Source organism: Leptopilina boulardi, unplaced genomic scaffold, assembly GCF_019393585.1.
Source record: "Leptopilina boulardi isolate dan_hultmark-lab unplaced genomic scaffold, ZJU_Lbou_2.1 LbouV2_237, whole genome shotgun sequence".
Taxonomy (NCBI): Eukaryota; Metazoa; Arthropoda; class Insecta; order Hymenoptera; family Figitidae; genus Leptopilina; species Leptopilina boulardi.
Window position 1 is genome coordinate 492,027 of NW_026137793.1, and position 16,490 is coordinate 508,516.

At 29.8% G+C, this 16,490-nt stretch overlaps 1 protein-coding gene across 1 annotated transcript; it reads right to left on the reverse strand.

Moving 5' to 3' along the window:
- Positions 1-13,455: 13,455 nt before the first annotated feature.
- Positions 13,456-15,105, reverse strand: LOC127280325 (piggyBac transposable element-derived protein 4-like). Its single transcript, XM_051303239.1, has one exon. The coding sequence runs from the start codon at positions 15,103-15,105 to the stop codon at positions 13,456-13,458; it is 1,650 nt and encodes a 549-aa protein (XP_051159196.1).
- Between the last annotated feature and the right edge of the window lie 1,385 nt (positions 15,106-16,490).

Sequence of the window (16,490 nt, forward strand, 5' to 3'; positions counted from 1 at the left end):
GGATGCACCACGAATTCGATACTTTTTTTTTTTTTTTTTTTTTTTTTTTTTTATTTAATTCGCTGAAAATACTTTTCTCCTTCACGTAGATCAGACTTGTGGTTCATAATAAGCTGCTTTTTATTGAGCATACAGTATGACCTAATTGAAGTATCATTTCAGTTTTATAAACATTTGATTTCATTTCCAAGAATATTCTCATATTGGATTATTTTGATTTTTTTACATTAACATTATATATAGGTGATATAAAGATTCAAGTAATCCAAAGAATATATATTTTATATTCATAATTTATATCCTCGACTTAACCCCATTTTTATTTTAAACTTGATGATTTATTATTTCTCCTTTCTGTCACCATTGTGGAAACAAAAAATAATATAGATTTTTCATAATTACTTTCGTTTTTTGTCTCGATTTTTTTTTCGCACCTAACTTTCTTCTCACGTGTTTAAAAAACGGTAAACATTAATTGAAATGTCACTCCTCAGCGACATTTTCAACTCATCGTTGCCTATAGGATATTCGTTTCTTAAGTATCACTTCCTGGTACACCTTATTAAACTGAAAATTAACATAGCACGAGAACGATATAGTATTGGGGAGGGGGGGGGGAGGAACCCTCACCTTATTTTTGTCCTTGTCTATCGAGTGGATTTTAAGTGAAGATTCCACTTTTCATCTCACTCTTATGCGCACGCCGTGAATCGTGCATAGCCAGGGGGAAATTTATCACCATAGAAGCAATTAATGGAAATTTTTCTAGAATAGCGGGCCCCTAAGCTCACGAACGTGGTCTCTGCTCATGCATCGTGGTCACGTCTCAGGGGTCCGATAGTTCGATACCGTATTATATAATTTGTAATCAGAGTCTCATGTACACATTTTATATATAGGTATAGAGATGTTTATACTCGTGGAGTTCAGATAAAAAAAAAAAATGCGTGACTAACTCGAGTTTTCGCACTTCGTCCTCTTGCAAGCTGAGGATTTAATACATAGTAACTTTTGCAAAATACCATTCTTTCTTCTATTATTATTTTGTTTTTTTTTTTTAATTTTTGGTCTCCATATTGAATCCGCCATTTTGAATTTTGAAATTCTAATATCAAATTCGTAATCAGCGATCCCGAAAACTCCTGAGTAAGCATTTTTAGCTGAATTCGTCGACTTTAAAATTTTTTTTTGGTCGCCATATTGAATTCGCCATTTTGATTTTTCATATTCTGACAGTAAATTCGTAATCAGCGACCTCGAAAACATTTGGCACATTTAAATTATTTTTTATAATTTTTTGAACTTTTTGATGCCAGTTTGAAAAAATAAAAGTCGGGAGGAGAGGGAGAATATTTTTTGTTGGAAGTTTAAGGAGGTTATAGGGATTGACTGAATAAATCAAAACAGAAACCATTATTTTATGATTTGACTTTCTCGGTACTGTGAAACGTCTGGCAACACCACATTACGTCAGTCGAGTTGCAAATGGTTGCTTTATGACTTGTTTACTTTAATAAAACAATTATCCCTCTATTTAATTAACTTTAATTTAATTTTAAAAATGTATAATCAATTTTATTTATTAACTTTTATTTTCTTTTTAAATATAACGTATTTTATACGTGCTATCAGAATCAACATTTTAAAATTTAGCGCGCAAAATTAACGTATAATATGCATGATCAAGTGTGCAACGTTGCCAGACGTTCTGACAGCTGTTCAATTTAACGTATAAAACGTGAAATATTGTTACAAATTAATTTATTGCAACTCTCACAAGAACCTAATGACCCTTTTTTAAACGGATATTTAATCATTATATATCTGTTTTGTATTAAAAAAAGTTTCATCAATTTCTTAATATCAGGTAATTTGTGGTGAACAAATATCTATGAGAAAGTACTCAATTCCCATAAGACTCAATGTTAAATGTTAAAAAACAAAAACACTCATAACTTTTTTCACAAGTACCTAGAGGTCTCAAAAATTTAACAACATTTTTTTGAAACCTTTATCTAGTAGTGGACCAAGTTTCATTAAATTGGTAATATCAGATCTATTATCCCTATAGCCTCCTTAACAATCAAGTCCACGATTTATATACTTGATGGCTGTAGGAAAAATTGGTTTTCTTTTGAAATATTTATAAATTTATTGAAAAAAATTGCGTCATTTTGCAAATAAACATTAATAAACATTATTTAACATTTTTTAAGCCTTTTTTATAGAATTTTTGAAAAGAGTACACTCAAATACGTTGGATATAGGTTTCTCGTAAAAATTGGGATTTTTTTTTCTGATGTAAAATATCTTTCCTTGAAGTTAGACTAAAATTTCAGTGCATTTGGGACTTAATGGGTTAATTTTTAAATTCGCGCCGAAATTTTTCTCTCAATTTTTTGTATACCATTTACAATTTCGGAGTAATGGAAATTCGGCATTTTAAAAATTCTGTCAAAATGACAATTCATGCAATAAAAGATTCGGACAAAAATGAAGATTTGATGAATTTAAAAATTTGAATTATTTAAAATTTTGTTGAATGAGACTTATGCTATATTAATATTCGGTTAAATTAGAAGTTAAAAAATAAAAAGTTGGGTGAAGAGTAATAATGGTAAAATAAAAATTTTCTTAAACAGAATTTTGTTACCTAAAAATAAAAATTTTTGTTAATGTTTTTTTTTATTGAAAATTCATTTAAGATATTCAACCTGAAAGAAAATAAGAAAAAGAAAAAGTAGAAATGGAAATGGGAGTAAAAATAAAATACTAAATATTTTACCATTTCTGTAATTCTTTTAGTTGGCAACACGAGAAATTTTTTTTTTTGCATGAACCCTTCTATACAGTTTATTTAAATCTTTTATCAGAAAAAAAATCATGTTTCGCGAGTATCTTATTTAATTAAATTCGATGCGATTAATTAACACATACACACACACACACATACACGACTATTAGCCTATGACTTCCTTAACATGAAAAAGCAGAGGTCATATATGGAGTGTTTCCTGCGGCACCATAAGAGAATCTTTATACACTTAACCAAAGCCGATGAAACGATAGAGAAGTGACTGTGTGTGGAATTTCGTGTGGCCAGAGAACGCGAGTACAATCTCAGGTCCATGCAAGAAGGTTGATCAGCGGGTGAAATCGATCGGCCAGCAAGGCGCAAGTAAAGTATGACGTTAATTGGCTGTAATTACGGTGCCGAACCGCTTAATTAGGAGGATCCGTAGGCGCCGTTTGGTCGATTCCAAAATTTATCGATGCACAACGCAATAACGAATGGCATCAGCTAGTATACCCTCTGGGATTCAATATCGATGATTTTTTTTTTTAATGGCACGTTTTCTTGGCCCGCTATCGTATGTCGCGATCTCAATTCTTTTATAGAAAGAGGTGCTAAACGTGCGATACACGTTAATGAAGGGACGCCACCGCTAGAGTGCGCGCGCGCTCGCGGCTTCGGTAGCTCTTTTCTTCTCCAAAAAGAAGAAGTAGAGATAGATGGATTGAACCCCTTTTGACCTGGCGATCCAAACAATTTTTGTCCAATTTTTTACAGACTTATATAGCATCGCAACAGTGTATGAGAGAGAGAGTGTGCTACTGCCGCGTCGTCGTCGTCTTCTTCTCTATCTGCCGCCTGGAATCGAACCAAGTCTCTGACTCGCGTGAGCTCCAAGCGCCCTAAGGAGGCGTTAAAACTCTTGTTCGAAGATAGCCGTATCGGGACACGCTAATCGCAACTCACCATGTCCATCCATAGGAGCACATACTACTTGTTTTTCCTTTGCTCTTTAAATCTCTACCATTTCTCTCCATCAACACCTAATCAATACCTTTGTTTTCATTTTTATCTCTCAAGTGTGTGATTTATTATTCGTTTATCTAACATAGAATATTGATCCGATAATTCGAAATCATCCAGTGCAATTTCGATAATTCGTTTTTTAATTAATTATCAGGATTTCCATCATACCTTTTATTAGGTATATATATATATGAATATAAAATATTCAATATGCGATCAGAGAATTGCAATCTCTGAATTTATTTCCATTTTACCTTCATCTGATCACTCTTAGGTTATTAGGTACTGTTTTTAATTGATTTAATTTCTCTTTAAAATTTATTAATGATTATAAATTAATGTGTAGTTATATAGAAATTTTGTATATTAAAATATTTAATTTTATAAAATCAAAACAATATTTTCAAATGAAATAAATTCGATAAATAATAATTATTCAATAATTAATATATATTTAATAAATTAATTCTTTTTTTTTTTGAGTATAAATTAAATTTTAATGATATAATATCACTTATCAATAATATATGAAGGATAATTATAATGATTTCATCGTGTAACATCTGTCTTAGATGAAAGTAAATTTCCCTGTAATGTATAATGATTTCGCCATTGCGAGGGCGTCAGGTTCGGACTTATGCCCACACGATCTCTATTTCTGTCTTTATATATTTATCCACGGATTAGGTATTTGTAGTTTGATGTAACGCCTTGGCAAAAACCATCTCCTGCCCTATGAGTTGTAACCGTTACTATTGGTAATTATATCCAACGCAGGGAAAGCGGTAAATGATTAGAAGGCAAACGATATAACGACCTTTCACCTTCGCAAGTAATTACCGTGTTGTATATATATATATATATATATAAAATTACAAGAATTATTGCAATGTAATATTTGATTCTTCGAAATTTATACGTTCTTTGCGGAAAAAAAAGTTAATTTTATTTGAAATATTAAAATAATTTTTAATAAAATTATTGTCCTTTAAAATTGCAAATTTTAGTTTAATTAGTAAAACGATACTAAAATTTGAGTGTATATTAAAAAAAAAAAATTAAATTCCTTCACGTTTTTCATATATTGAACAAGGGAATAATGTTGAGCAATTATTTTTCTAGAATTTCAAAAGTGAATGTCCCGAAATGGTATATATACGATATATTATATGTGGTGCGCAGTGTGAACTCAAGATGTAGAGAATTTACGTGATGTTGAGTTAATTCCTTTCAATCTCGTCGGAAGCAAAAGAGAACTATCGTAACGACGACGGTAGTATTGCAAAGAGACCGATAGCCTGAAAGCCTGTATAACTTCTGACAGAGAACAGATAAATGTCACTAAGGTTTGCCTAATCAAAAGGATTGGTTCACACGACTCATCCTGTTCCGTTTCCTTGGTATATATATATATATGTGTATGTATATATGTATATATATATATATATATATAGATACAATACTAAATGATCTACAAACCATTTATCGTCACGCAAACTCATGGTAGAGGCAGTCGACGCCCAACCCATAGAATCAGAACTGGTGCAATACAACTGATGTGGTCCTTTCTGCATCTTCGTGCTAAAAATCATTACTCCCCTAGTACACTTATTATTTCTGCAACATTCAAAGCCAGTTTTGTATCGCACGCTACACCTGGAATTTCGATGGGAAAGATGCATTATTGCAATCGTTTAGGGTAAAAGGTCTAATCTAATCACAATACTCGATTTTAGCTTTCTTCCATTTTTTTTTATGCTTTCACATATAATATATGATGCAAAATTTCTCAAGTGATCTAACTGATGGAAAAAAAAAATTTTTTCTCATATTGAACTGCAATTTACACAAAATTTAGTTCTATGGGTGAGAGTAGTACTTCAATAAAATATTATTAATTTTTATCAAATACAATAGAAGGGTCACTATATGAGGAATTTAAACCTATTTTCTGATCAAAACCTTAAAATATATACAAAAAATTATCAAAAGTTGTCAAAAATTGTGAAATTTGTTTTGAAATATAATACAAATAAAGAATTCCCATTTTTCCAGTAAAAAAAGGAATTTTTGAGATAGCAAATTTGGATGATTTTTTCAAGAAATTAAAATTTTTAACACTTTTTTCTTAATTATAAATATTTTCTAATTTTTTTTTTTTTTAAAAAGAACCCTTTTTTACCACTTAAAATGAAGTTTAAAATGTTTATATTTTCAATATATATAAGAATTTAAATAAATGCCGTTTTCTTCATTTACGAGATATTATAATTAACCCCTTTGCAGTCGAGTAGAAAAATCGTTTGTGGGCCCAAAACGGTAAAAAAAAATAAGTTTCCAAAAAAAATTTTATATCATCGTAATAAGAGTTTTTGGAGTCGCTGAATCCGAATTTGAGGTCAGATTTTAAAAATTCAAAATGGCGGACCCAATATGGCCACCCAATATGGTGGAAAAATTGATTCGATTCGTTTAAAATTCGGTACTCGTGGGTTTTTGGGGTCGCTGAATCCAAATTTGATGTCAGATTTAAAAAATTCAAAATGGCGGACCCAATATGTCGGAAAAATTGAAAATTGATTCGATTCATTCAAAATTCGGTACTCAAAGGTTTTTGGGTTCGCTAAATCCAAATTTAATGTCAGATTTTTTAAATTCAAACTGTCGGATCCAATATGGCGGAAAAATTTATTCGATTCGTTTAAAATTTGGTACTTTGGTGTTTTTAGGGTTGATGAATCCAAATTTGATGTCAGATTTAAAAAATTCAAAATGGCGGACCCAATATGGTCACTTAATATAGTGAAAAAAATTTAAAATTAATTCGATTCGTTCAAAATTCGGTACTTGGGGGTTTTTTGGGTCGCTGAATCCAAATCTGACCTCAAATTTGGATTCAGCGACCCCAAAAACCCCCGAGTACCGAATTTTGAACGAATCGAATCAATTTAAAAAATTGTCCGCCATATTGGGTCCGCCATTTTGAATTTTTTAAATCTGACATCAAATTTGGATTCAGCAACCCCAAATACGCCCAAGTACCGAATTTTGAACGAATCGAATAAATTTTTAATTTTTCCGCCATATTTGGTCCGCCATTTTGAATTTTTAAAATCTGACATTAAATTTAGATTCAGCGAATCCAAAAACCTTAGTATACACATTGACACTCAATTCTAATTGTGTTTAGTATTTTTTTTCTATTTTGGACATATATGTCCAAAATCACAAAGGTGGCACGACTTTTTTTAGACATATATGGGCCATCGACAGTCAAGGGGTTAATAGTACAGTTTTCATTTCAAAGAATTTCTTTGTAACCAAATTTTTTTTTGATAAAAGATATATTAAATTTTTGTTTGTTTAAGGAAATTGTATAAATTTTACTGAAAAAATAAATGTTACCCTATCGCAAGTCAATTTTATCTGTATACAATACATAAAAAATAAAACTTTGCTTAAAAGAAGAATATAAACTGATTCTCACAATGTCTGTGATTTAGTGTAATTTCAGTACCCGTCGTACAACTTACAATCATGAAAATTATTTTGACCTACTTCAAAAAAATATTTTGAATTTTCATATTTTTTCGATCGACTCTTCATTATGAAAGTTGTCGTTCACTTGTTCAATTGTCTTTTATTTTTACAAAAATTCGTTAAAATTTATTTAAACCTATAAGTTCTGCGTAAATAAAAATTGCATTGAAATTTTTTTAATTTTTAAAACTAATTTTCTAATTTAAAAATTAGGCAACCATAAAATTGTAGATAACAACTTAAATTTCAAAGTTTCCAAAATGTTTTTAAAGAGTATAATAATTCTTCTTTTACTTCCAATTGTGCTTAATGAACAAATTGAGTGGATGCAAATTTTGACAAATCACATTGAAAGCGAAGCAAAGTTGGTAAACCAAATTGTAATTTTACAATCTGTGAATGAAAATAATGGAAATTCGAAAATCGAAGATAAACTATTTGGCATGCTGGCTAAATTTCCTAGCAGAGTTCTTAATTTCAAATCGGAAAATGTAAAAGATCAACTTTCAAAATTTTCAATGGGTGATCCTCAAACTGCCTTGTTTATACTGTTAAATTATCAAATTGAAGATGAAAATTTCTCACAACTTTCAAAATCGATAAGTTTCGTAAGTAACATTTCCGAAACAAGATCTCGTCCAAAATGTCTCATTATTAGTTTTGAAAATGGCAATTCTGTAAAATATGAAAAATTACTTCGTCTAATGTGGTATTACGATTTTTTGGATGTCACTGTAATTTCCATTTTGTCAATGCAAACTAATTATTTATCAGAAAATTATCATCAACTAACAGGCGTTTATTATTATAATCCACATACAAATGTGATGACAAAATCGCGTAAATTAAAATTTCAATTGTTTCCAGATAAAGCACAGAATTTGAAAAAATATCCGATAAATGTATATTTCATACATTATCCACCTGAAATCTTTTTACCAACAAACATATCGGAAGGCAATGAAATTTCAGGAATAGGTTGGTCAAAAATTGAAACTTTATCAAAAGCCATGAATTTTAGAATAATCATTAATTTAAAGAATGGTTCATCGAATTTAGATTGCAAAAATAAATACAATAGTACAGGAATGTATTTTGACTTAATACACAGAAGGGTGGAAATTTTTGGAATGGAATTTCAAAGATTTCCAACATGTGATGAAGCATTTTATGAATGGACCTCAGGCATATTTGAAACAAAAGTAGTTTTAGTTGTTCCAGTTTTAGTAAAAGAATCTTACGTATATATGGACAAGAGGACAATTTTTAGATGGTTTTCTATAGTTGCTTTTCCATTAATTATCTGGTTACTTTTGCATCTAAGTGACTGGTATTCTTCAAATCTACAATTGATGTACTTAATTCAGATTATATTGGGAATTGTAGTACCTCGAGAGCCAACAAAATTAAAGGAAAAAATTATTTTCGCCGTTTTATTAATTACATGCACATTATATTCTTCAATGATATTTACAGCGCTAACAGATATTGGCTTGCATAAAAAAACGACTTATACCTTAGAAACAATTGATGACGTTTTATCATCAAATTTTTCAACTAAAATAAATAAAAATATTGCTGAATTATTGGAAAATGTTGTAAGTAATACAAGTCAATTGTTATTGAAAAAGGCAATAAAAGTTCATGATACTCCTTCACATTTGGTAAGGCAAGTGTATACAACAAAAAATATAACATGTGTTGCATTTTCAAATAATGCTCAAATTTTATTACAAGATCAAAGAGATCGATGTGATAGGCCAAATGCTAAAATATTGGAAAATGATATCATTACTCAAACATTAAGCGGTACAGTGATGGCAGCAAGATCTCCATATGTCAAAAGGGTAAATGTTTTATTACTACGATTAATTCAATCTGGTGTTACTGAAAAATGGAAGCTCTCTTATGGCAGAAAATTGACTATAAATACAGTTGCGGATTTTTTTTGCTTTCACGGAAACGAGGAATCAGAATATTTATTGTTAAAGTTACTTTTAGTTAGTGGTATTGGATATTCCTTATCTATTTTTTCGTTCTTCATTGAAATGTTCGTACTCTACAGATTGAAACATATTGCTAAGAATTTTAAGTTGACCAAATATTTGCAAAGAAGGTAATGTATTTAATAAAATAATTCCAAAATGTAGAAAAACCACTTTTACAATATGTAATAAAAAAATTTCATTCTTAATTGTTACGTATTCAATATTTTTTCAGGTCTAAGCACCGAAGGTAAATTAAAAATTCTGCATATTTCTTCAGTGTTCTACAGCAAGGTGAATCATTTAATAAAAGAGAGCAAAAATCACTGATATCATATTGTAAGTAATGAATTATTTTAAATTTCATTTAACTAACTTACACTGTTAATTTGAAAGTATCAAATCGCAACGAATTGATAACAATATTTGATACAAATATATAGGTATCAATTTTATCCAAATCGGTATCAAATTGATACAAAATTTGATCCAATTCGGTATCAAATTGATACCTTCAAGAAAACAGTGTATGAGTCGAAAATTTTTATAAATAAAAAAAAAAATTTACAAAAGTAAAATTTTTTCAAACGGAATTCTAAATTTAGCAAACATTTATGAAATAATCAATACATCGAAGGTTTCTTATAGAGTTAAATATATATATATATATATATATATATATATATATCAACTGAAACATTATTGATTTTTGATTCTTTGTTGGGAAAAGAAAATATTATAGAGAAAATTTATAAATTGTTACAGAAAAATATTTAAGCATAAAAAAGAGCATTTTGTATTTTTATAACTATTGTTTTTTGGAAATATAGCTGATAACTGTTTTATTAAAGACATTTAATATTTGTGAGACATCAGCAGTGGGATTACTAATAGCGCTAGTCGCTATGTAGCGCTTTTTGTTATTTAGAATTAAAAACTTACATATTTTTAGTGAAATTCGTTTCAAATCATGGCCAAAATAAAATACCGTTGACAATTTCTTCAAAGCTTAAACTGCAAGATGGTAATTTAGAGTAAACTATAAACATAACTCCTCTAAATAAGGACATTGACAAAGAATTCATGTCAATTTCCTAAAATATTTTATCTACGTAGCAAACAAATACAACATAAAGATGGAATCAATTCTCTATCTTCATGTTTGCCAACTGTTAGTTTCAAATAAAATAATTAACTAGTGACGAAATAAATTATACTTTAATATTGCAAATAACCTATTAATTTAATAAATAACAACTTTAAAAATAAATTATCTAGTTTAATGATAAAATAATTTATAAAGGGAAATAAATTGTTTTAATTTAATTTAATAAATAAAAATTAAGAAAATTAATCTTATTGCAAGAATTAAAAATAATAATTGCATGAGATTTAAAATTAGGACATTCTTTACCAGCCTAAATTTAAAAATTGATAAATTTATTAAATTAATTATTTTTTAATTTTTTAATTAAATTAATTTAAATTTTCATTTTTTGAAAAACTCTTTAACTCACAAAAAATGCCCTATACATTTTTTTTAGTGAACCCTTGCGTGAGAACAAAAATTCTATTTCTGAGGTTATATCTTCAAAATTTTTTTAATTAAATTTTTTTCCCATTTTAGAAAATGTCTAATAGAAACTTTTAATCCTATGAAAAAGATAATAAATATAAATGCAATAAATATTTTATTATTAATATAAACAAGTTGTAAATTCAGATGTTCATTACATGAACATTTTGCTTCCTCTTTACGATCAGCAAAAAAATTTGCTTCCTCGTGGAAAAAGCAAAATTTTATTGCCAAAATGTGAATTTTTGATTTTTTAACTTTCATTAATTCTTTAAATTTACCTTAAATGTATACTTTATATATATCGATCGATTCGTCTTGACGTAAGGAATACGATTTTATTATATATAACCTTAAATTTTTCTATTTAAAAATTTTTTCGATTAAAAAAAAAATTTTGGAAAAAAGACGATAAAATTTTTTTTGGGGTATTTTTCAAAATCCTTTGGTCAGATTTGAGATGTTAATATGATAAATGAGCCTACCAAATTTTATCTAAATCCATTAAAACCTGTTGAAGTTATCTTCTAAACAAAAAATGGATCCACACACACACATACATACATCCGGACAATTGATCAGGATCTCATATAACATGTTTCTATAAAGAAACAAATTTGTTTCCGCCACTTTGAAAAGTTTTATAAACGAAAGGACTACAAAGCTTCCTCCACGAGGAAGCAAAAAGAAAAGTAAATAGTTTATTATTATTGGATAAAGCTGAATTATTTTCTTGATTTTTTGTAAGGATAGAAATTGTAAATAAAAGTGTTAATATAATAATATTAATAATTATCATTGCCTCGAATTGCCTTTTTATAACTTTTGAGATTTGAAGTGTTACACTTGAAAAATTTGTCAGCCTTTTAGATATACTTCTTTTAACCACTTGAGCGTCATGGCGTTCCAACTGGCGTCGTGCGTGGCAGTGACAGAAGCGTCAAAAATGCATAAATGGCGTTCCTACTTGAATTGAATTTGTAAAGTCTGTAGACGTAATTAACTAACTATAACTTACTTTTTATATTTTTTGAGATTAAGCAAAACGTATGTGATAAAAAAAAATTCTTTTTTTAAACATTCAAACAGTTTTTTCGAAATTTAAAGTCGACAATTTTTGGTACTTTTTTGCGAATGGCGTTCTAACATTTACTCAATAAAATCATATTTCTGCTTCCAAAAACTGTGCAAACCACCCAAATCTTGTTACTCGGGGATTTTCGGGGTCGCTGATTACGAATATGAGATCAAATTGACAATTTGACAGTTGACAGCTGTCAATTCAACTGTCAACTTCTATAAAAAACAATTATTTTTTATGAAAATGACTGTATAAGGGTTTTCGGGATCGCTGAACATGAATTTAATGACAAACTTACAATTTGACAGTTGACAGCTGTCAATTCAACTGTCAACTTCTGTAAAAGACAATTATTTTTTATGAAAATAACTGTATAAGGGTTTTCGGGGTCGCTGATTACGAATATGAGATCAAATTGACAATTTGACAGTTGACAGCTGTCAATTCAACTGTCAACTTCTATAAAAACAATTATTTTTTATAAAAATAACTGTATAAGGGTTTTTGGGGTCGCTGATTACGAATATGAGATCAAATTGACAATTTGACAGTTGACAGCTGTCAATTCAACTGTCAACTTCTATAAAAACAATTATTTTTATGAAAATAACTGTATAAGGTTTTTTGGGGTCGCTGATTACGAATATGAGATCAAATTGACAATTCGACAGTTGACAGCTGTCAATTCAACTGTCAAATTTATAAAAAGTGATTAATGTTAATGAAAATAATAGTATAAGGGTTTTCGAGGTCGCTGAATACGAATATGTGGTCAAATTGACAATTTGAAAGTTGACAGCTGTCAATTTAACTGTCGAATTTATAAAGAGTGATTAGTTTTAATGAAAATGTCAATATAATGGTTTTCGGGGTCGCTGATTACGAATGAGGTCAAATTGACAATTAGAGAGTTGACAGCTGCCAATTGAACATTCAATTCTTCTCAAATGTGATTGTTTTTAAGGTAAATGACAGTAATAGGGTTTTCGGGATCGCTGATTTCGAATGATATGTTGGTTTCTTAGTATTGAAAATGGCGGATATCTTACGGTGAACGACATTTATAAAAAGTTTAAAATTTGTCACTTGGGGGCATCTTAAATCGTTGATTATTTAATTTTATAACCTACCTGCATTTGCTAGAAAATAATTTCTACCCAGAGCACGCCACGTGGAGGCTGCAGCAATAGGATTTCGTGCTCCTTTTGTTTTTTTTGTCTTTTTTTATTTTTTATTATTTTTTTTTTTAATTTTTAATTTTTTATTATTTTTTTTTAATTTTTAATTTTTTATTATTTTTTTTTGTTTTTTATTACATTTTTTTAAAAACATATTTTACCCTTTTTAATGCTTCTGTTCTACTACTAAAGCAGGGAGCTGTCACTGGTACTACTACCCTATTTATAATAAATGAAATAAATATTTAAATAAATGCTCTTTGGAAAAACTTGTTTTAGTGAAGGCTATCAAAGCAATTTTTGCAAAGTGGAGTCTCACATTGTCTGCACATCCAAGTAGTGTCAACTCTGATTTTTTTCTCTTCGGAGCAGTTGTGGCATCGTAGGCGCTTGCGTTTATTTTCATTCCCCGTAGGTATTTTCACCAATTCGTGAGTATTTTTTTCAAGAGAAACATTTTTGCTCTGCCTATGAACACCTGTGTTGGACTTCGTGCTATATTTTTCTAAAAGTTCTCTCACAAGTTGTGTTCTGAAATCGCAATGATTCATTTTTTTTTCATGCGAAAGGTTATATATAATATTTGCATTATATATTGTCATGTCCAATAAATTGTCAGCTATTCTTTGGTACCAACGGTAATGCTTTCTTTCTATTTCGTAGGGCTTTATAATTTGATCACATCTGTCAACACCTCCCATGCTTTTATTATACTTCGCGACAACTCCTGGCTTCTTTACCTTTTCACCTGTTTTGTGATCAATTTTTGAGGTTTCGACAAAGTCAGATCCAGGAAGGGTACTCAAAATCGTAACCACTTTCTTATCTTTCCACATGACCACTAGCAAAGTTTCAGAATGGAATATGAGCGTTGAATTGCGCGCAAGTTTATGTAATTTTAAACCCTTCGTATTAGGCATATGTTTTCGGTTCGTTCGAACGGTACCAATAACATTGTTTTTCCTCTCATAAAGGTACGCAAATAGAGAAGGAGAACTGTACCAGTTGTCAAGAAAAAGAGTGCGTCCCTGACCACTCAAATCGACTAAAAGTTTTACAACAACCTTACCAGATACTCCAATCAACTTGTTTTCATCTGCTGGATCTTTGCCTACATAAATTGAAGCGTTGTATATGTAACCGTTCTCCGAATCGCAGCATTTGTAAATTTTTATTCCGAAACGCGATCTTTTACTCAAAATACATTGCTTAAAGGATAAGCGACCTTTATACTTCAATAAAGACTCATCAATACTTACGTTTTCTCCAGGTCTGTAAGCGTACCTAAACTTTTCTATCAGAATTTCAAACATAGGCCGAATTTTACGCAATTTATCTGTTGACTCATCATCTGAATAATGCAAAAATGTATTTATTAATGAAAATCGTCTTATAGACATGTACTGAGCAAAAACAGGTGTCGTTAGCAAGGGGTCAGTTGACCAATACATTTTAAGTGATGGTTTTCTTATAATTCCCATCAGAATTGTCAACGCATAATAAGTGTACAATTCTGTAGGATCCAAATTTTTCCATGACTTAAATCTGGAATTACTTTTCAGTTTATCAGATTCTCGAAGTGACTCAATTTTCATGTCAGAATAAATATTTGTCATAGCACAAACCATTTCCATGACTTCGGAAGAATAAAAAATTTCAAAAATTTCAATTGGCTTAGTTTCTGAATTGAAATTTAAGTCTGGGTTAAGTCCTGCTTTAGAATCATTAAACTCATGAATAACAGGATTGAAATTACCAGCTTTCGACCATAAAAAATTTTTATTAAAAGTTTCTCTTCGAATTTGTAAAGGTGTATCTGATTCTTCGCAAGACGATTCACTTTCAGTACTACTGTACTGAAGAGTGAAATCATCGTCGCTACTTGTATCACTAGTTTCGGAATCAGAAAGATAAGTCTCATCCATCTTGCACCCTTGTGAACGTTTCAGGTCCTCTTATCAGAAAAAGAATGCATATCCAGACAGTTGAACAGTAAAATTGGTTGGGCGCACCAGCGCATTCCAGTTTCATTGCGCAGGCGCGCCCCACCACTCTCACGTGAGAGAAGTGAAAAGAATGCACATCCAGACAGTTGAACAGTAGTGTTTAACTGTCTGGATGTGCATTCTTTCTTTGAGAAGAAGATCTGAAACGTTCACAAGAGAGCAAGATGGTTGACACTTATCTTTCTGATTACGGAATTAGTGATACAAATAGCGACGATGATTCCAATTTTCAATACAGTATTCCTGAGTACAGATCGACTTGCAAATAATAAGATAACTTCAATTTCAATCCTTTTATTCGTGAATTTAGTGTTTAATTCTGAAACCAAGCCAATTGAAATGTTATTATTTTATTTTTGTTCTTTCGATGTCATACAAATGGTTTGCGCTATGGAAAATATTTATTTTGACAGGAAAGTTGGGTCACTTTGAGAATCGAATAATTTGAAATGTAAATCCGGATTTAAGTCTTGGAAAAATTTTGATCCTACATAAATGTACACTTATAACGCGCTGATAATTCTAATGGGAATTATAATAAAACCATATGATAAAAATATATTGATCTACTTTTCTTTTGCTATCAACATAAGTGTTCTCGATTATTATGTCTTCAAGACGATTTGAATTAATAAATGCATTTTTACATAATTCAGTTGACGATTCGACATATAAATTATCCAAATTTGTTCTCTCCTTCAAATGATGATAAAAAATATAAACACGCTTACAGACTTGAAGAAAAGTTAAGTATCGATGAGTCCTTGTCGAAATAAGAACGTCACTTATTTTTTAAACCCTTAACACGAGCTTGATATAAAACTGACAACTTGATAATTATTCACGTGAGAAATAATGACTTTTTAGAAAAATTAACTATTGAATTGACAGCAACCAACTGTGAATAACATACTGTGAATAACTGTATAACATATATGCGACCCCTTTTTGTAAAAGTGTACAGTTCAATTGACAATTGTGAAATCGTCAATTTGACATCGTATACGTAATCAGCGACCCCAAAAACCCATCTATACTTATTTTCATTAAAAATAATCACTTTCTAGAAAACTTGACAGGTGATTTGACAGCTGTCAACTGTCAATTTGACATTATATTCTTAATCAGCGACACCGAGAACACGTTATATACAGATATTTTCATGAAAAATAATCACTTTTTAGGAAAATTGACAGTTGACTTGACAGCTGTCAAATTGTCAATTTGACATTATTTTCGTAATCAGCAACCCTAAAAACCCGTAATACTGTTATTTTCTTTAAGAATAAACAGTTTTTATAAAA

Bases quoted from the DNA above. Each gene is read 5' to 3' on its own strand.
- LOC127280325 (XM_051303239.1), bottom strand. From the start codon at position 15,105: ATGGATGAGACTTATCTTTCTGATTCCGAAACTAGTGATACAAGTAGC.